This window comes from Pelobates fuscus, chromosome 5 (genome assembly GCF_036172605.1).
Source record: "Pelobates fuscus isolate aPelFus1 chromosome 5, aPelFus1.pri, whole genome shotgun sequence".
Lineage (NCBI taxonomy): Eukaryota > Metazoa > Chordata > Amphibia > Anura > Pelobatidae > Pelobates > Pelobates fuscus.
This window is the reverse complement of record NC_086321.1, coordinates 16,495,350-16,518,365: the sequence shown is the minus strand read 5'-3', so window position 1 is coordinate 16,518,365 and position 23,016 is coordinate 16,495,350. Positions and strand designations below refer to the sequence as shown.

General features: G+C 41.7%; 1 protein-coding gene across 2 annotated transcripts in view; it reads left to right on the top strand.

The window, feature by feature from the left end:
* The window catches only part of IQGAP2 (IQ motif containing GTPase activating protein 2), a 267,127-nt gene that overhangs the window by 144,142 nt on the left and 99,969 nt on the right, over positions 1-23,016 (top strand). For both annotated transcript variants that reach the window (XM_063453609.1, XM_063453608.1), the window contains exons 4-6: positions 5,034-5,111; positions 6,349-6,425; positions 22,699-22,766. In XM_063453609.1, coding sequence (XP_063309679.1) covers positions 5,034-5,111; positions 6,349-6,425; positions 22,699-22,766 — 223 coding nt within the window. The remainder of the gene's footprint in view (positions 1-5,033; positions 5,112-6,348; positions 6,426-22,698; positions 22,767-23,016) is intronic.

The following is a 23,016-nucleotide window of genomic DNA, read 5'->3' as shown; positions in this document are numbered from 1 at the left end:
TTCTCCAGCTCATAGTGGCGAGGTTGGTTTCGCCACACTTCCCCCCTTTACCAACTAGACTAACAGGGTACCTGACCTCCTGCCGGTCAGTGCCCTGGTTAGTCCAGCAACCCACCCACAAAACACAACTATTAGTACAGCCCCCCCACAATAACTGGGTACTACACCTGAAAAAATTACAAACTTGTCCAGGTCCAGGTGTCTCACCATGACTGTGTGGGGAACAGTTAGGCTGCCTTGGTGGGTTGCTGAGGGGGCAGAGACCAGCGGTATTCTGTCCTGGTGCCAGCACTACCACGGAAGTAGTCTGGTTGGAGCCTGGTTGCTGGAGACTGACCGTCTCCCCTTTAGGTGCATAGCTCGGCTGCCGGAGGGGGAGACCGACTGTCTCCCCTTTGGATACATCGCTCTGTGGCTGGGGGACAGGACCGACCGTCCCTACCCCTTGGGCTGTAAGTACAGAGACTACGGTCCCATCTGCACAGTCGTGGGGCTTAACATCTCCCCTTGGTGGGTTAGGCTGCCGCTGGAGAGAGGGTGTAACAAGCTCCTCTCTCTGGACGGTAAACTGCCGCTGGGGAGAGGGGGTAGCAGGCTCCTCTCCCTGCCACTCTCTCTGCTGATGGAAAGGGGGACCAGCTGTCTCCCCTTTCATTCTCTTGTCCGGCTGCTGGGGTGCGAGACTGACTGTCTCTGCTCCCGGCAGGACACACTGCCGCTGGGGAGGATGGACGACACCATCAGCTCCCTGGGGTACACACTGCCGCTGGGGAGGAAGGGCGACACCTTCTGCTCCCTGGGACACACACTGCCGCTGGGGGGGAAGGACTGCACCTTCTGCTCCCTGGGACAGACACTGCCGCTGGGGAGGATGGACGACACCATCAGCTCCCTGGGGCACACACGGCCGCTGGGGAGGGAGGACGCTGCTCTCCTCTCCCTTCGCTTCACACTGCCTTCTTGGCATATCACTTTGCTGCTGGGGGGCAGGAACAACAACCTCTGCCCCCTGTAACTCAGCCTGCCGCTGGGGAGGAAGGACTGCACCTTCGGCTCCCTGGGACACACACGGCTGCTGGGGAGGATGGACGACACCATCAGCTCCCTGGGGCACACACGGCCGCTGGGGAGGGAGGACGCTGCTCTCCTCTCCCTTCGCTTCACACTGCCTTCTTGGCATCTCACTTTGCTGCTGGGGGGCAGGAACAACAACCTCTGCCCCCTGTAACTCAGCCTGCCGCTGGGGAGGAAGGACTGCACCTTCGGCTCCCTGGGACACACACGGCTGCTGGGGAGGATGGACGACACCATCAGCTCCCTGGGGCACACACTGCCGCTGGGGAGGGAGGACGCTGCTCTCCTCTCCCTTCGCTTCACACTGCCTTCTTGGCATATCACTTTGCTGCTGGGGGGCAGGAACAACAACCTCTGCCCCCTGTAACTCAGCCTGCCGCTGGGGAGGAAGGACTGCACCTTCGGCTCCCTGGGACACACACGGCTGCTGGGGAGGATGGACGACACCATCAGCTCCCTGGGGCACACACTGCCGCTGGGGAGGGAGGACGCTGCTCTCCTCTCCCTTCGCTTCACACTGCCTTCTTGGCATATCACTTTGCTGCTGGGGGGCAGGAACAACAACCTCTGCCCCCTGTAACTCAGCCTGCCGCTGGGGAGGAAGGACTGCACCTTCGGCTCCCTGGGACACACACGGCTGCTGGGGAGGATGGACGACACCATCATCTCCCTGGGGTACACCTTTGAGTCCCCGAAACGCACTCTGCCGCCGGATAGGGCGACCGATACCCTTGGCTGGATCTGCCATGAACCGCAGGTACTCATCTACATGTCCACTCACAAGCCGCACGCATTTCTCCGGGGGGTTGGGTCCGAAGAAAATCAGTCGTGATCTCAGCTCTTTGTCAAACTCCTCCTGCGTGTAGCTGGGTGCCATGCTTGCTCTGCTGCAGTTGGTTCCTTGTAGATAGGGGTGCTGTACGGGTACTGGCGTTGCCCTCACTTTGTAATCCAGGAATGGTGTTGTCTGTAGCTGTCCCTCTGGTTGTAGGAACGATCCCACCGCTGCCACCAATTGTAACGGACCGTTTCAGCATAAAAGGGGAAAAATGCGTTTAGGCGATAATCCCCTTTTCCATAGACCAGCAGCTACCATAAGCACCAACTTCCCGAACTCCCAAACTGCACGAATTCACCAACTCTCGAACAGCAGACACACGAACCCTGGAAGCAGCCGAACAGGAAAAGCAATATGGACAGCTTACACTCCTGGCAGTCGGCATACAGTCCCCTTCCCCCCCAAGAAAGAGACACACTCCAGCTTCAGGGTTAAACAGCAACTCCTTTACTCAGGGCTACCTGCCCAGTATTTATGCAGGTCTCCCACCTGGTGGACACTCCCCTAGGGGACCAAATGGAAGACTGTAACAAAGGACAGACATAAACCAATTACAGACACACAGCAGTAAACATTCCCACAATGCATCCTGGTTTCCTCTCTTCTGCCCTGGAGATAATTGTAGAGGTAATCCAATTACCTCCCAGGACAAAGACAAGACTCCATTACACATGTGGGGATCTAAATACAGTATTATGCTTTAAAATATATAAAGTCACTTTTATTCCACCCAACACAGACATGTTACATATCCCCAGATAGCTCAGGTCTGGGTGCACATTATTAAGTGACTGGCACCCAGACTACACGAATACAGTTTAATCGCCATGGAGCCAAAGTCTTTAATCACACAAATAGGCTCCATGGTATAGCTATCTGGGTTACTACAATTCCCATAGAAATACCGAATTCCAGTGTTCGGTTAACCTTGTACGATAGGACCCAGGCGACAGACGGCTCAGCGGTGTTCGTGCAATTAAGTGTCCGTTTATAGTTCCATAGAATCCTCGCCGAACACCGCTGGTCTTTCGCACGATTAAAATGGCCGCTACCTCGTGGTCGGCAAACGAACAAAGGCCACCCAGCGTTCATCAATTAAGCTGCGGTTAACCGCAGCTTCTGGGCGGTTAATTGACGGCACACTCCATCTCCTAGGTGGTCCCTCATACGGTAGTTTGTTCGGTAGCTGGAATCTACTGAACACCCCGGCTGAAAGGCACGAATATGCCTTTCTGCAGGTAAAATAAAGCTTTTTAAAGTCTGGTCCATAGTCCAAAGGAAGCAGGCGAGCAACCAGACTTCTCCAGCTCATAGTGGCGAGGTTGGTTTCGCCACATATATATATATATATATATGTGTATTAAGGCAATTTTGCCTGGATTTGTGGGAGGTGCTGGTTTCCACCCCTAGCCTACTTTAGGCACTCCCCTTACCTTGCTCCTTACCGTTCGAGGTCAGCGTTGAATGACCCTCCAACCACACCCCATTTTAACATTTATTTCCTTTCTATTTCTTTTTCCTGGGTAGGCCCTCTTCTTTCTCAGGCCTACCTCATCGTTGGTTCCGGCACACCACAACCGACTTGCCCTTTTTATTATCCTACATTTAATTATGGTATTTCACACTGTACTATCATAAGCACCTAACACAAATAAATAAATTATATATATATATATATATATATATTCATATCAGAACACTGATTGGCGCATTTTCCCTCAAACGGACAGAACTCCAGAATAAACTGAACTGACTTGCCCATTGTCCAGTTCAGTTTAGCTTTAATTCGTCATACGGTGTTTTTGAGTTGTGAACTTCGGATGGCCCACCAATCATCCAAAATTCTGAGGAAGTGTAGTTCAGGACAAACAGAAAGCACACGTCTGGAAATCACAAGTTCTTAATAGCTGTAGAGGCAACACAAGCAATTCTCCAGACACTCAGGTGTTCAAGCCGCAGGCAGTTTTAATGGAACAAAAAGAGCAGCAACGTTTCAACCTGCTAAGAGGTCTTTGTCAAGCTTTCAACGTTTCGACCTGCTAAGAGGTCTTTGTCAAGCATTCAACGTTTCTACCTGCTAAGAGGTCATTGTCAAGTTTTCAACGTTTCGACCTGCTAAGAGGTCATTGTCAAGTTTTCAACGTTTCGACCTGCTAAGAGGTCATTGTCAAGTTTTCAACGTTTCGACCTGCTAAGAGGTCTTTGTCAAGCTTTCAATGTTTCGACCTGCTAAAAAGTCATTGTCAAGCTTTCAATGTTTCAACTGTAAAGTGACAACACAAATTTACTTCCGCTGCATTGCCAATCAATATGACCTTTACTAGAGGTGGACCTAACCCTAAAATACTGCAATGTTTTATATTGCATGTTAAAAAGTAAAGGACAACTGCACCCACACCACTTCATTAAAATTAAATGGCCTGGGTGACTTTAGTCATCCTTTAATTTTCATATGGGTTGTGAAGAACAAAGCTTTGAATGTTAATTTGTGCTGTAGAATTTTGTGTTGAAGAATTGTTAATTGAAAGGTTTAACTGTCCTTCTACCTGCATTTCAAATGTAAAAACTGATGAGCTGTAGAACAGAGTATGTTATTTTGTAATTTGTAAGGTACTTCCAACTAAAATATAATAATAATAATAAAAAAAATATATCTAACAAACACCCATCAAATAGCAACCTTTCCTTAAATGTAGAAAACAGCATTGAGTAAATGTAAACCTGAACTTGTGAATCATAAAACATGATATTTACATACACGTGTAACATCAGGCGATGTTTGAAAGCAGAGTAGGAGTATAAGAAGTATACTATGAAAGAAATGCAACCACTATCCGCATCATTCGTAATTCCAGGGTACCTGCTGTAAATTAATTACCTGGACTCTCCAGCTGGAAGGGACTCCCATTTAACTTTAGCTGCCAGGATTACAGTTAAAATTGCCAAGTCTTATTTACAATTTCTAATTTATACACTTTCTTCAAACTTTTCCAAGTTTCCCGTGACTATTAAAGCTTTTCAGATATATCTTCTTTTAAACAATCTGCCAGTCTGTTTGTGCATGGTGTAAGATTCTCCTACAAATGGATAAAGTATTATTTTTTTTTTATTCTTTAACCAGAGATCTGGCCTTCATTTTCGACACACAGACAATACGGTGCAGTGGTTACGAGCCATGGAGTCCATTGGGTTACCTAAGGTAAGGGCATTTATTTTATTTTAGCTGCTGACTCTTAAAGGGGATCTTTACATACATAGACATTGCAGCTCTTTGTAGTGACTACAGGGCAAAGAGTATTTGGGTGCCATCTCCCTGTTTTGCTTTAAATCGTTTCCATGTGGTTTGACAAAAACTGGGACTATCCTGGTACCTGAAACTCATCTCTTTTGCTGAGGCTCGGCTAATTTAAAAGGGACCTTCTGGTTGAGCTGTCCAATTTTGCAACACAATGAATGTGATCGTCCCAGGGTTGTTGCTGTCTGCTGTCTTATATGCACTATCCAATTCTGAATGTGGGCACCACGCTCAAGGTGTCAAGAAAGCCTTAATTTCACCACTCAACCACTCAAAGTCCCTCAAAGACTTCTTACAAATTGGAGACTTCAATGAGATGAAGTGGTTATGGTGCTTACTGTCCCTTTAATATTAGACATAAAGCAGTTTATTTTTCTAGATATTTATTATTCCTAAATATATTGTTCTAGACTTGTCCATCTTTAAAGAGGGGGTGGGGAGGGACACTGTAGGGACTAATGCCGGTTGTGGGGCTGTTTAGTTTAGGATATCTACAGTGCGAGCAGTAGGCGGGAAGGATATTAGTGCTTTGTATTTTACATCAGGCAGCTGAAAATAAAGATTATTAGTATAATGCTCCATCAGACTACTTAGGTGGAGGGGTTCATGCAGCCCAAGATGACTGTCAGGAAGGGGTACTGGGGAGCAGAACGTTACTGTACCCCCCTCTGTTGGTTAGGTATCATGGTGGGAACGCATTAAACTGACTGTCCAGCATGTGCTTATTTATGGCTCTGCAATCATTAAGATCCCAGAAAGCACCAGCAGCACGATGTACATGGGTATAGAGGGCAGGACGTAACATAGAAACCCCACCGCTCGGTTAGTGTAGGGCTCAAGCCTTGTGTTTCTGGAACCTATAAAATCCCATGCAGGTAAATGTACACATTGTGCCAACAAGATTGCTAACAAATGCATAGATCTAATTTCATTTTATTATCTAATGGGACAATCCTGGCCTTAGTAAATGTAGGACGCTCTGTGTATCACTTGGGATGACATGACTGCACATTCTTTCACAAATGCTATTTGTAGAGTTTGGCAACATGTATCTAATCGTGTGTGTGTGTCTGTGTCTGTGTCTGTGTCTCTTTTGTTATTGGATTGTGGCAGACATAATTCTCATTTTTTAATATTTCAGATATTTTATCCAGAAACGACAGATGTTTATGATCGGAAAAACATCCCACGTGTTATATACTGCATTCATGCACTGAGGTACTAAATATTAACATTATGCAGATATACATTATTATATACATCCATTTCCAGATATTTAGAGGTTTTTATACAAGCTACAAAATTCTTTTTGTAAAATATATTTTCTGGGCCCACTTTGTTTGTGCTGCAAATGTTCTCCGACATATGGTTATATAATGAACAATCTTCCAGAATTCTAATGTTCAAAAATAGAAATATTTATATTCTGCGCTTATTTGCAAAACCCAAATAAGTGTGAAATCCTCCTGGATACATTGTATCCCCTCTCTGCTTCTAAAGACTAGTCTAGTGTGCAAAATATCATGAAGATATGAGCAAATGCAGAACATGACAGGCCCAAGGTTTAAAACATCATTTTTATTCTAATTACATTCCTGCTCCTGCAGACCCAGCAGACAGAAGTGGCTCAATAAATAGTATTTACTACACCAGACAAAAATGTAACCACAAAATGACCGCTTCCATGAAGCTTCCTTATTATCTTAAAGGAACACTGCCAGTAACATTCTGCATTGCAGGATTTAGCACAGGAGAGCCAACGAAAGCTCCTATCAGGAGCTTCCAGCTCCCTCCTTGGAGACTGAGAATGGCGCCCGGAGGTGCCGAGGTAAGAAGTCAAATAGTTGAAATAGTCAAATAGTTTGAGTACTTACACTGGGGCTCAGCCAGAGAACTCCTGGCCCCAAAGCCGCTACAACACTCTGTAGTGGTTATGGTAGTTGGAGGTAAAAAGGAGCACATGGCTGATTTAATTATCTTCATTCTGAGAATGGACTGGAGAATTGTGAAAGCCAATCAATTTGTTGTTTGCTGGCATACATTGCTTTTTTTGATATACCTATGTATTTAAAATCCATGTGAACGTGGTCATACATTTTACATACCAACCTTGGTGCAGGTGAATCTCAATGGAAAAGGATTTGGCAACGGGCTTTGGCCGTTGAACTGCCTGGATTTCCCACAAGACAATGTTGATGAATGCCAGATTCTCCATGGCATATTAGATGAATATTTATTGAACGTCCCAGTATATGAAGCTTTACAGAAAAATTTGAGGCCAATACAAACCATTGTCTGGAAATCGATTCATAAACAGGACTATACATAGGACACGAGGTCACTTAGTCATGTAGTCTAAGGCACAGGAAAGTTTTTTTTTATTTACAGTAAGAACATTAGGGATGTGGAATTCTCTGCCTGAAGAGGTGGTTTTATCGAAGTCTATACACATGTTTAAATGGCAATTGGATAAATACTTGCAAAAACATAATATTCAGGGATAGCATTTGTAATTTGTAGGGTAATAGTTTCTTGAACCAATGAGAGATCGGACTGCCATTCTGGGGTCAAGAAGGTTTTTTTTTTCCTAGTTTGTTGCAAAATTGGATCAACAGCAAAAACAATGTGAGAAAGGCTGAACTTGATGGACATGTCTATTTTCAGCTATGTAACTGTGAAGGTGAATCTGAACAATGTCCAAATATAAATATAAAGTAAGCCATATAGTCTGTTAATTTATCCATAAAGGTAGAAATGATCATTAGTATATGGCCTGCCGAATAGTGATGTCGCGAACATAAAATTTTCCGTTGGCAAACGCGAACTTCCGCAAATGTTCGCGACCGGGTGAACCGCGCGAACCGCCATTGACTTCAATGGGCAGGTGAATTTTAAAACCCACAGGGATTCTTTCTGGCCACAATAGTGATGGAAAAGTTGTTTCAAGGGGACTAACAGCTGGACTGTGGCATGCCGGAGGGGGATCCATGGCAAAACTCCCATGGAAAATTACATAGTTGATGCAGAGTCTGGTTTTAATCCATAAAGGGCATAAATCACCTAACATTCCTAAATTGTTTGGAATAACGTGCTTTAAAACATCAGGTATGATGTTGTATCGATCAGGTAGTGTAAGGGTTACGCCCGCTTCACAGTGACAGACCAAACTCCCCGTTTAACGCACCGCAAACAACTGCAAACAGTCCATTTGCACAACCACAAACTCCCCATTTGCACAAGGTTGGATACCAAGCTAGCCATGTCCCGTTCCTTGTCCTCACTGATGTCATTGAAGGTCTCTTCCTCCACCCAGCCACGTACAACACCAAGGGTCCCCGAAAGGTGACAAGCCCCCTGTATTTTTTTTTTTTTAATGTACACTACTGTTACACCAGATATGAGTTGCACTGGTGTGACACTGTGCCCTGGCAGACCCTGAAACGCACACGTGTGAAGGAAACTGACTGCTATTATATTACAGTCAAAAGTTTTGTTTTTTTAAATGCAAGCTATTGTGACACCAGATATGAGTGGTGGCACTGGGCAAGTGGGCACAGTATACGCTGTGAGCCTGACACACACGCTGGCAGGCAACTAAAATTAGATTACACAGAAAAAAAAAAGCAGACTGATGTTCTAGCCCTAAAAAGGGCTTTTTGGGGTGCTGTCCTTACAGCAGAGATCAGATGAGTCCTTCAGGACTGTAGTGGACACTGAATACACTAGCCTAGCTATCGATTTCCCTATTAAATCAGCAGCAGCTACACTGTCCCTCCTCTGACTAAGAATGCAGCTTCCGGGGGGCGGGGCCTAGCTGTCATGGAGGAAAGACGCACTTCGTGTGAGCTCCCTCAATATCTCACTTTAAGCAGCTATCAACAAGCGAATTTCACCCCAGAAGGGGATGACCCAGCAATGTTGCTCCTACCTGACTGACCCGACATGCTTAATAGCGGTCAGCAACTCGATAGAGTCTTACTTACCTCCGCGTGGCAAGTGTGGCCTGGTGCTCACCGGGCGGGAGAGGCAGCCGATCTCCCGTTCCTGGGATGCCCAGGAGCAGCTACTTCCTGGAAGGAGCTCCGTTAACCCCCCCTCCCCACTCGGACCAGTGGGGGTTATCCCAGTCCACCCCTGAGAGGCTGTCTGGAGCTAATGGACACACAGAGCACAGCCACCCAGGCCAACATACTCATCTGCAACTCTCCCAATATGGCGGCAGCCGCGTGTCCTCCTGGTACCAGCAAAGCATGGCAGGATATGGAGTCTAAGCTGGACAGACTCTTTAATCAATTTTGGAAGCAAATAACAAGCAGGAAGCCCCAACAAGCTCCACCACAGCTAAGCGAAGCAGTCCCCATTAAAATCCACCAACGCAAAAGGCGTCGAAGATGGGACCGGAGGCACAAACAGAAATGCAGAGCCTGCCCCACGTCAAGCACTCGCCTCCACCTTAAGCCACCACAATCCCGCACCGGACGTGAAGCACCACCGGGACAGATCCGACCACCTGACAAAACAAACTTCCACCACCTCAAGCCGCGAACCCGGCACTCAGCCAGAGACTTGCCTTTGTTGTCCAGGTATCAGGGACTCCCAGGGTCTGCACCTGGCGCCCAGAAGGGATCGGATGAGCACAAGCAGTAAACAGCAGCCTGCCAAGCATGTCCCACTATAGCCGATCCTCCACACCATGCCTTTGATCACATGAACTGCTCTCTGCACATTAACTAATCGAAAAGTAGCAAGTGTTTAAGCATGTCATTATTTCACCTCCTAAAGAGTTTATTGTCGTAGTTCCTTACATGCCTTTACCTTAACCGTTTATGTATTATGTTATTCACTAGTCTCATCTCATGGGGCGACTCACACTTGATTTATAACTAGTGGTGGAGCTGCTGATATAAATACACAGTTGATAACGTGCAAGCTACACCCTAAACATGACAGCCATCTTTCACAACAATGTACTGCTATATACTCATACCCTCAGTGCAACTAGCCATGATATACCCACGTTCAGCCTAGCATGCTCAAATATAACACACTTCTGTCTAAAAAAAAAAAAAAAAAGGAATGCAGCTTCAGAATTTATCTAAATTGTATGCTGTCTAGGAGGTGGGAGGGTCTGGGAGGGAGGGTCTGCTGCTGATTGGCTGGAATGTGTCTGCTGACTGTGAGGTACAGGGTCAAAGTTTACTCAATGATGATGAATAGGGGGCGGACCGAACATTCCATATGTTCGCCATCCGTGGCGAACGCGAACAAGCTATGTTCGCCAGGAACTATTCGCCAGCGAATCCGAATCCCCCGTTTTTCTGGACACACTATTTGCACATGTTGATTGGCAGCACTTGAAGTGTATACAGAATTCATATGCTGTTGGCAGTTACTGAAGTTATTAATAAGGTGAGGGACCCTACAGCATATGAATTCAGCATGCTGCCTGGCAGCATTTTCAATGTGTGGCTCATCATCACAATGTGGTATGTCCTGGAAAACATGATGCAACTGACTACCTTGAGCACGAGTAAAGTAGTGGTAGTGTAGGACATCAGTGGGGGACTCTGGAGGGCAGGAAACGGTGTCTGAGGGGGGAAAGAAAACGTAATGCACCATTACAAGGTGGTGAGATGCCCTGTGCGTGAAAATTTTTCTTTATGCCTGCTCCTTCCAATACTGCCAATCCACTTCAGTATTTCACTGATTAAAACGAAGACTTCCTTTAGCTGTTCACTTTGTTGAGCCACGATCTGGACACAATAGATCAGGCTTCCCCAAACTCCGGTCCTGCAGATGTTGCTGAACTACAACTCCCATGAATCTCATAAGGTTAGTCTGGTATGCCTAATGCAACACACAGGGATGAGGGAGTCTGACTGGTAAATGGAGACGCTCAAAACTGGATGTAGGCAGAGATTTCACCAAAACTCTGTCTAAAAATGTGAAATATTGAGATTAACACCGTGGGATCAGTGTGATGAATCCAGGAGCTGGTCCATTAAAAAGGCTTTGGTTAAATTTTTAGGATGGAGGGCGGTACTTGTATTTATGGGGTGTGTACCTTTAAATCTGCTATAGACAGAATCAATTTGATACACCAGATCTTATAAGGTAGAAATGCAGTGCGATTAGCTGTATTCTATGATATAGTGCGATCAATAAAATCCAATATATTGAAAAATAACATCCATTATATTGAATATATTCACTTTTGCCTAAATAAAAAGTTGTATTTTTGCAATTCTCATCTATTATCTTTTTTCAATATAATGGATGTTATTTTTCAATATATTGGATTTTATTGATCGCACTATATCATAGAATACAGCTAATCGCACTGCATTTCTACCTTATAAGATCTTTGGATCACAAAGTAAGCTATTCGGTATACACTCCACTCACTATGTGCATACGGATTTAAAGGTGTATACACCATAAATTACCGTGTTAGTATACACTAATTTTCACACCCAATTTCAGCACAATTGAGGAAACTGTTTCTCATACTGTTGTCCTATACATGAAATGGTCAACATCTTTGCCATATAAAGTATAGCATTTGACGTGTATCAAATTGATTCTGTCTATAGCAGATTTAAAGGTACACACCCCATAAATACAAGTACCGCCCTCCATCCTAAAAATTTAACCAAAGCCTTTTTAATGGACCAGCTCCTGGATTCATCACACTGATCCCACGGTGTTAATCTCAATATTTCCCATGAATCTCAGCCTATCTATTTCATTAATAGAATCATGAGAGTTGTAGTTCAGCAACATCTGGAGGGCCTGAGTTTGGGGAAGCCTGCGACTAGATTGACGTTTCTATGAAAATGCAGGTGAACTGGTGGCTTGGGCTGATGATGTCCTCAAAGCATGGAGAAGGGCCGTGTTGGATAGATCTGTGCTGCTGGAGGAAGTCTATCTTCTCTTTAATACACAGAACTTTGCAAAAGTGCCAACTTATTTGACCACTTAGAATATTCCTAATATAAAATATATTCTGCATTTAGGGTAAAACTATGGATTTCTCTATTTTTACTTTTTTATGTATTTTTTTTTTATTTTGTTAAAGGAATTTATTTTTTTCATGCAAAAAAACTATGGATCATATGCTGTGTTGCATGTATCATATACAAAATGTTTTTCTAAACTATAATTAAAGACTCATTACATCAACTGCAAATATATTAATGTTCATGAATACAAACCAAGTAAAAAAATTAAAAAAATACATGGCACACATAGTGAAACAGTACATATAGGTACCATATAGTACAGAATTACAGAATTGTACACATAAAGTGAAAAACATAGATAGCTGACCAGGGGGAATTGCAGTATGAGAAGTCCTGTTAGGCATCTACCTCCTGGTGAAGAATGGATATCGTGGGGAAGACAATCTATGTATAACATCTCAATGGCTCAAGAAATGATCTTCACAAATAGGTTTTTAAATCCTATATAACTAGGAAGACTTTTTTTTTTTTTAGGTGGAATATCATTCCACGGGCATCTGATGTCGTAGAAATGTATCCACAATAAAAAAAAAAATAAAATAGCACGCCGTCCTTTATTACCATTAGTTTCTTTTAATTTCCTCCAGAGAGTTCACCAGAAGGATACACCTGTATCGAGGAAATCCAAATGGTTTACACATAAGACAACTTGTTTTGTTTTCTTTGTATTTTGTTTTATTGGTTGAATATTTGCTTCTATCAAACGCAACAGGGTTACCTCTGAAATCCACATTCTAGTGGACTGAGCATCATGCTCAGACAGGACCCTTTTTAGTCCACACTGTCCCGATGTACTTAGTCTGGGCAAAGTATGGCAGGCTTCCACTCAATTCACCATTTACACCAAACATAGGGAACAAAAACTGAGCAGGCACCTCTAACAGATACAGTTATGGCCTTTTTAAAAACATTGTCTGAGCTAGCTTATAACTTAGTACATACGGTGAGGTGCTAGACCTTTGGTCATTTGTACCAAGATGGTGGGCAGATGGCGTTGCTATTTCATTTGTTCAATGTGATTTCTTATATTGCACGCCTTCTATAGCCCACCTTATGAAAACAAGGAGCAGACGTGGGCCTTTACGCCTTTCTGATGTCCCATGTGCTTGGTGCCTGTGTGTTTAAATGAGATATAGCAGGTAATTCAATTCGATGTCTCTGAACGGCCGAGGTAGAGGATATGAAAATCCCAGCTGCAGCAGATTACGTGTAATTTTTCATGTACATCTGTTTGGAAAGGTTTTCGTTGTAATGTGAAACTTTAGAAATCTTTTTAAGTCTTTTTTTTTCTTTTTTTCCCCTCCAAATCAATTTTTTTCACGTCTTTATCTTCAGTGAAAAATTCAGGTCCTTATAGAGATTTCCATGTGAACTAGTCTCCCCTTCCCATTCCAAAATAGTCCCATCGACGGCGAGATCTGCGAGCACGGTGTGAGATAAAAAGCTAATCTATTTACGTTTTACATCGCTAATAACCGTTATTGTTGTGGAAGTTCATAGACCAAAACTTGTAACATCTGCCTTTTATTTCCTGTCATTGCAAGTAGCACTGTTGACAGTCAAGGCGCAAGCTACCTCAAGGCTTACATTATCCGCTTCCTGGCATTGCCGTCTCATTTCCTCTCTATAGAAACGTTTTCCTTTTTCAATTCGTAATCATGGCAGATATTTAACTCCTTCCTAAAACTATTAACACAGGAGTCCCGATCAGGTGGACCCCACTTACTGGATGGCTTCCCCCTGCTCTCTGCATATCCGAGAACCTTAGATAACCTATTTGCTTTTTTTTCCTTTTTTTTTTATCCATATTTAAAAATTAAAATGCAAGAAAGGAGCAGTTCCACTTTGCAATTTCTGCTCCCAGGTAATGATTGACCCCTGGTTTTGCTGTTCAGGTACATTGGCTTCTTCCGGCATACAAGGATTGGTTTCCTGTAGCGGCCCTGCCTTATCGGTGCAATATAGAATCCATGCTTGCGTAATTTATTTTAGCATATACTGTGTTACAATCTAAGTACACGTCAGTGAGGTAACACTAATGCCATGTTCCTATTTTCAGTTCATGTCATTAAACATTAGAAACCATCACATTAAACGCCCTGGACTGACCTGAGTTCAGAACATTCATACTAAATGTAGGTCACATTGCGGAGCAGGGAAAGTAACTGGAGACATTTTATCAACTTGTGGTTAAAGTTTTGCAATTCTGTTGTTTTCAACAAATATTTATATTGGAAGTAGATTTGTTTTAGCAATTAGTTTAATATAGAACCAATAATATACAAATAGAATGCCATCTGTATCATGGCTGGCCTGTAATCCAGAAAATGCTCAGCTATAGAATGAAACCTCCTAAATAAAGCCACCACATCTTCACTGTGCACATTGTTCCAAAAGAACACTCTGCACTATAACCACTGCAAACCATTGTGAATGCGGAGGTGCCTAACGTGGCTCGGGGTATCACCCTCAGCAGTTTTTGAAGAGAACCTGATTTGAATATCTTCATAGGCTGACGTGGGATTTCACTTCTGTATTCGCTGGGCTGCAGTAGAAGGAGCGGCCTGCGGGTGTCAGGAGAGCAGAGGTAGGCAGACTGCATCCATTGATGGATTGCACCAAAACCACTTAATTGAGCTGGTAGTGGGTTTTGTTGCTATAGCTATCCTGACCGGTCATGGCTTCCTAACACTTGCATTATCATTTGTGTTTTGCAATTCAAAAACTGCAAATGGCATTTGATTATCACGGAAGTATTTTTAGTATTACATTTTTCTGTAATGAAACGTTTTGGGATTTAGTTAACTAGTTAATTTCTTCTTCTGTTTATTTGTAATGCTGGTCTTTGTTATATTTAGCTTATCTGTCCCCCGTCCCCCCCCCCCCCCCCAAGCTTTTTTAATTCAGCTTTTGACCTTCGGAGGAGAGTCTCCTCTCTTCTGATCTAATTTGTCCAATTCAATGTTTTTGATAGAGAAACATTGGGTGCCTTACTGGGTTTGTGTGGTAGTCTCTGAGCTCAGCCAATCAGATGTATCTCAGAGAGTAGCATTGAATCTGCGAAGACTTTAAATAATTCAAAGTCTTTATTAGAAAGTGTTTTGAGTGGCTGTCACTCTGACAATCACTGTAGTCCCTGTTATGGAAAAATGTACACATTGCATTTTTTGCTAAAATGCCAATGTTTTTCAATGCCACACAAAGACACAGGCCTATTTACAAAACCAATTAATTAAAATAAAATGGTTTTGGTGGCTCGAGAGTAAGTTTAAGTAGATGCCATTCATTTGCATTCCCATTGAGGTTTACATGATCTCCAGAAAGAATGCCCATGCTTTCATCCCATCCATACTAGGTTCCAGTAATATGTCTTGCAATCTCTGGCTGCCTTTTCTGTCCTTCCTAGTAGCTTGTGAGGGTTGGAGCATTTCTCACTGTCTCTTTTAGATACAGTGGTTCAGTGGTAAAAACGTCAGTATTATAATTCTACATAGCCTGAATGAAGTTGGTCTGGGTCCCTCATTACATGTCATTCTTCCTATGTTACAATTGCCAATCGTCCCTTTTTTGCCAGAGTAGTCCTAAGTTTGTAAGCGCTAATTATACTATGATGCAACAACAAGTACCCCAAAATAGGGGCAAAACCTGGGGTACATTCTCTGCCATCTAGCATGTCCCCGGAGAGGCCCCAACTTATATCAGTTACGTTCCACCACCTATGTTTTTAATCTAGGTCAGTATTTCATGTCAATCAACAAAACTATTCTAAATAGTTTCTTCTTCTGTAAAATATGTTTTTATTGGTAATATTTTATAAAAAAAAAACTTTCAATGGATCTAAATAAACTTGCATGAGGGCACTTTAATTATAGTTTTAATTTATGTTAAAACTGGTGCGGAAAATGAAAAGCACATTTTTGAATGAAAATAAACTTTTTACCCTCTAAAGGGTTAAGCTGATGCAGCCAAGGCGGCAGAGAGAGCTGCCAGAAAACCTTTGTTCCTTTTGAGGGATCTGTTGAAATCGAAATTCCCTTTAGCAGGGTTTTCTGTGCCAAAGGTCCGTGCTTTGTGTAATACACGGAATCAAAGCATTTTGGTTCAACATAGTCCCAAGCAGAGTTTATTGTCATACATTTTCCAATGTCTGACCTAAAACAAGTCTGGGGAATACTCAAATAAGTGAAATTAAAGAGAATCTTTTTCAGTTAACATACTGATCGTTAGATTGTAGCACCTCCTAGTGGATACATAGGAATTGACCAAGGTGAGACATAGACTAGAAACTCCAAAATACAGTTAATTTAAGGGTGTTCAAATTGTATAGCATAACATTTTAAAAAATGCAATCTGTCATAAAGTATAAGCTTATCACTTGACACCAATAACATTGTACAAGAAATTGGGAATAGCACTTTTAAACTCAACTTTTTTTTTTCCCACTCCGCGGCAGTCTCATCCTGGCTGGCCCTGCCTGGCTCCACCTCCATGGCGAGATCAGCAAACCACAATCCAATGCTTTCCTATAGATAAAAATGCAATGCTGTACCAATCAGCATCTCCCCATAGAGATGCATTGAATCAGTGCATCACTATTCGGATCGGAACGTTCAGCGTCTTAATGCAAAGCGTGGAGCACTGAACTAGGAAGCACCTCTAGTGGCCGTCTGATTGACAGTCAGTAGAGGTGTTACTGGAGAGCAATGTAAACCCTGCTTTTTCCTCTGAAAAGGCAGGGTTTACATTGAAAAACCTGCAGGGACAGAATATAGATACCAGAACCACTACATTTTGCTGTTGTGGTTCGGGTGACAATAGTGTCCCTTTAACCATTAATCAAAAAATGGCATCAAAACAACGCTATTTCAAGTTAGACTGTTGCCCTCTGTGAAATTAGATAGAAGCCAAGTTCCAGAAATGTCTTTTATATATATATATATATATATATATATATATATATATATATATATATATACATACCGGTGTGTATATATATATTTGTTTGTGCCAGGAACTGTGTAAATCACAGCTTAGCTTTCAACTTATTCTTAATATATAATTACCTTAGTAACCCTTTTTAAAAAAAATAAATAATATGTATTTGAAAATTACTTGATATAGAAAGAAGAATGCAAAAGACAAACCTGTGGTGCCGCCCACTCTCTGAAATGAGTGAATCGAGGGAGCCACCTGTGTTTTAAGGAATTGTGAATAATTCTTCAAAACACTTTGATTGTACTATATTCAGGTCTGCTTGCACTTAACACCGCACTTTAAGATTGAGTAATTAATGTATTGTGTCCGGTTCTTTGGGGTCTGGGGGATTTGATCTGTCTGTTTCCATTCATTAGGGACTCAATGAAAGAACTTGGTGGACAATTTTGGGTACCAAGGTTAAAAATACACTGGTGTCCTGTCATGCAACATGCTACACTAGCAAATTAAATAGTGCCAAAACCACAACAGTGCATATTTGTATGGACAGAATCAGAAATAATATACTATATAGGACATCAGCAGGTTATTTAAAGGGACACTACAGTCACCTGAACAACTTTAGCTTAATGAAGCAGTTTTGGTGTATAGAACATGCCCCTGCAGCCTCACTGCTCAATCCTCTACCATTTAGGAGTTAAATCCCTTTGTTTGTGAACCCTAGTCACACCTCCCTGCATGTGACTTGCACAGCCTTCCATAAACACTTCCTGTAAAGAGAGCCCTATTTAGGCTTTCTTTATTGCAAGTTCTGTTTAATTAAGATTTTCTTATCCCCTGCTATGTTAATAGCTTGCTAGACCCTGCAAGAGCCTCCTGTATGTGATTAAAGTTCAATTTAGAGATTGGGATACAATTATTTAAGGTAAATTACATCTGTTTGAAAGTGAAACCAGTTTTTTTTTCATGCAGGATCTGTCAATCATAGCCAGGGGAGGTGTGGCTAGGGCTGCATAAACAGAAACAAAGTGATTTAACTCCTAAATGACAGTGAATTGAGCAGTGAAATTGCAGGGGAATGATCTATACACTAAAACTGCTTTATTTAGCTAAAGTAATTTAGGTGACTATAGTGTTCCTTTAACATTATATAATGCCCCAGCAATCACGAACACCATACCGCCAAACATTTCAAATGGAGAAAGAGGACACTTTGATTTTTAAGGGTGTGAGTAATGGTGTGGCCAGGGGCAGGGCTGTTCTGAGAAATTTTAGGTGACTCGCTATAACAATTTATACAACTTAAATGTAACTTAGAACAAGAACAATGTACCTTATTTACAGCCTTTTCTAAAACCATATTTAGTTTAGTTATTTCTGTGTTCAAAGACACATTATTGGGAGCATTAGTTCTGCGGAACGCTGTTATTTCTCTTGTCTATAAACTATCAGAGCTGCAATGCTGAGACTGAATATCTCCGCTGGAATCCTCTGGAGCTGGTGGTGAAGCGCTGGTTAGTGAATATAGCCCGTTTCCCCAGTAACTGGACAACACACAGTTTTGGGAGTCAATTGATTTTTATTAGCCCACACACTGCTTTTTATGCACAGCCCCTTAGTATGTGGTCTCTAGGACAAGTTGCCAGGGAATTTTCCAAGATGCACTGGGTCTGAGAGCTAATTGAGCTGGGAATTTTAGATAACACAATTATCTCTCACTTACATAAAATATATACTTTCTATTAAACACCCCAAAAACATAATAAACAGTACAGGAACCCCACAATTCTTATATCCCCAAAAAGCCTGAATCTGAGCGTGCAACATATCCGAAAAGTGCTCAGATTGGTTTGGTGAAACGAGATCGCTATTCGGGAGAAGATTTCACCAGCCAGCCATGAGGTGATGCCCCAAAAGAGTCCCAGAGAATCTAGGGCTGTAGCCGGTCTTGGTTCGGGAGTTCCTGCACGAACACAGACGAATGCTCCCCCTCGCTCTTAGCAAGCGAATGCTCCCCCCAGTCGGCAGATCATATCTCCCAAATGTGGTTTGTGTAGTTGTTCGGGAAAGTATACAGGCAGCAGTACCATCTTGACCAGGGTTTGCGAGAATGTGTAGCCAAAATTTGTTTCACGCACTCAACGACCAAGTACCGCTGCCTGCGTTCGAGAGAGAAAATGGGCCAAACTGAGCAACGTGCTTTCGACAAACGGTGGCCACCCAGGAAAAGCACTCAAGTACTCCTTAATTGCGGTTAGCAGCTAGGGGTGGTCGATGTTGTTCTAAGTCAATAACAGGAGGAAACCACACACGTTCTGTTCGGTTTCCGAACAGGGGGATACAGATTTGTTCGTAAGAACTCCAGGTGGGTTCGGGCAACCCCAAGAACTGATGCTAGGTTCGCCACATAAACTCTATGCTTTTGGTATTTCAGAGTATATGTTAGGATAGAAATGAGGGTCAGAGGCCGGGGTTTGCATCCCAAAATAGGGACTCTCTCTCCTGAATAGGGACACTTGGTAACTGTTAAGGTGTAATATCGTTATTAACTTGCAATACTTACACAAATATAAAATGATGAGAGAAATTTATCAAGGCAGAAACAGATGCTGTTCTGGGACAAAGTACTAAACATGAAGTGATCAGGGTCACCTAAAACGGGACTCTTTGTTGGTATGGGTTATACTATTTAGCAGAATAAACAGTCGTTTCGAACATCACACACCTTAAAGAAATCGGTGGGAAAGAATTACATCTGGTGAACACATGCAAATTATGATTTTTTTTAAATGAATGATTTTTTTTTTTTTTTCATGAATCTTCACATGACTGCTAAAACATGTGTAAAGCATGTGTATCCGGTGGGATGTGATATTTTAGAAAACGTCTTCCAGGTGTAAACATAGTTGGGTTTGTTATCAAGTTTTTGGAGGACAATGCAATGCAGGGAATACCACTGAAGGTGGATGTTGGCAAGGTTCCATTATTTCGCTCTTCAGGGATAAGTTGGTGTAACTTAGTAAGTGGAATGAAAATTGTGTTGCATTTCGTGCCCTCGTACTGGTGCTTTAACGTAAAACTGTAATGAAAAATTTCACTTACCTGAAATCGCTCCCATATCCATTCAATACACCACATGTCACACAGATACAAGCTATATTTAGTGTGAAATTTAGAAATTTACTAACCTCTCCTTTTTAGCTCCAATTCGTGGGTGTTACTCATCGTTTTTAGGCCATACATACTGCTGGGTGTTCATCTCAAACAACCCAACCTTGGATTCAATCCACAAAACATTTTTCCAGTAGCGTTATGGTGTATCAAAGTGGTCTTTGACAAACTTCAGGTGTGAGGCAATCTATTTTTTGGAAAGTAGAGGCTTTCTTCATTGTGACCACCCATGGACACCATTCCTGCTCAATGTTGGTCATATAGTTGACTCATAAATGGAGATGTTAACAAGTGGGTTTTTTCAAGTCTTTTAGCTGCCACACAAGGGTTGGTTGTTTTACCTCATTGACAATTGTGCCGATGTACCCTCTGAGTCATCTTGACTGGACGACTATTTCTGGGGAGAGTAGCCACAGTACTAAGTCACCTCAATTTATAGACCGTTTGTCTGACAGGGTACAGATACATATCTAACTCTACCCAACTCTAATTACATACTTTTTCCAACCGATAATGTGAAAATTTGAATAATATATTCAATAAGTACTAGATCAGCACAATAATTATTAGTTAAAACTATTGCTTTTGTTGATTACTGTAACTAAGATGGACATCACACTGGATTTTGAGGGCAATTTATGCATAAATGCAGTAATTTCTAAAGGGTTCACATACTTTTTCTTGTTCCTGCCACTGTGTATATGTGTATGAGAGCGAGAGAGAGCGAGAGAGGAGATATTTCCTCTTACTGCTCCTCCTGGTTTTTCCCCTCTACTGGTTACCTTTTCTCACATGATCTATAAACCAAATATTTTTTTTTGTTTTCATGAATATTTTTCATGGACAATATTCGGATCAGCTGAACTCTCATGTGAATGAGTGTCAGAGGTCGAGAACTAAATTTCATTTTTGGAAAAGATGATTTGGCTGGTGACCAGCTCAGCTTTTACCTTCTACTTTGGTATTTGATTAAATTAGTAGGAAGCTAGAGTTGTGTAATTCAATATATCTGTATTATACTTGCTGTAAAGCACGTCATGGAATTGTACTGTTTGAAGGTATTGGTAGATTTGTAATCTCTCATGAAGACGCGTGCCAAGTCCTATTTCAGAAGAACCTGTAAACAACTTGGGAGATCAATTCTGTTCATTACATAGAGAAACCATAAACGATTTGTATTAGCTCTTAACAAAACCTAATTGTTTTACACAATAACAGTATGAAAATATTTAAAGGCCATTCATGCAAATATAATTTACAAAATAGTGTTTATCGTAATTCTTGCAGTGCCTATAGGTTGCTAGATTTTCATACAGTATGCTCATTGTGAAATTGACATATATATATATATATTTTGTAATATTTTTTTGTTTCATTTTATTATTTTTTATATCTTTTCATTTTTCATATATGTATAAATATATTATTTTTCACTTAATTTACAATTGAATACTTTTTTATTTTTATTCATATTCATGATCATTTCAGTTCACTTTTTATTTGGGTATGTATATGTGCATGCGTATTTTATACACATATACACATGTATTTTGTTTACAGGTTTTTTAACTTCATTTTTTCATTCTATCTAGGATGCAATGCCTAGTTTTTTGTCTTCTTGTGTTATACATTCCCCCTTTTGTTTTTATATAATTCTTGTTCTGATTTTATATCCATTCCGATATCTTCCTTTATGGTCCCCACGATAGACCATTTTGAGTATATTAAGATTCCAGTTGTTTTTACTTTTTTTGCTCAATAAATATTTTTATTTTAATCTATTCCTATGGCGGTCCTGTTCTTCACACCATCGGTGCCTGGAAAACTGGGGACCCTGACAGTAACAACAGTGGATTGCATAGTATACGGCGGAATCCTTTGCATGGTTTCATACCCCATTGATGGGGAGAAAAGCCAGTCCATTTTGACACCTTATGAGTGCTCTCACTCCTCCCTCCCCCTTCCATTTTGTTCTTGCATTATAACACCATAGCAGCTCTTTTCTTTTGTTTCTGCTTAGATGTTTATAGCTACCTAATCAGTGTTTGCTGAATCATCAGGTGGTATCTACCCTCGCTTTTAATTTTCTTTCTGGAGCTGACTCGGATATATTCTTGTACATATCACTGTTTAGTACGTCGTGAAATTGAGTCAGTTACTTGTGTTGTGGAGTAGTTTTGAACTTTCAAAGCTCTTTGAATCAATATCAAAATTATTATGTGAAAATGTTTGGTCAACCATTAGAATGATTGATCTTCTAAAGTAGTATTTATGTAGTGACGAGTCTAATGTTTACTGATATTTTGTTTTGTAATTTTAAATTATGAGTAAAGTAACAATTTTGCCAATAATTTTCATTTCAGTTTATATCTCTTCAAACTTGGCATTGCGCCCCAGATACAGGATTTACTGGGAAAAGTTGACTTTACAGGTAAGCGATCAGAGTACTGATCAAATTATCGATGGTAAAACACAATTCCATTTATTTATAGTATAGATATGTCCATGTGTCCATAAGGAAGAAAGAACCGTGTATTTCTCTAGGTTTGTTGTTTGTCGATATATTTTTTTGTTTGCTCACTGCAGTGCTTACAACAAATGTACTTGTCACTTGTAAGCGATAAGAATATAAAATAATAACTTTTACTGTGTTCTAAGCAGGATTCTATATTAAACACAGT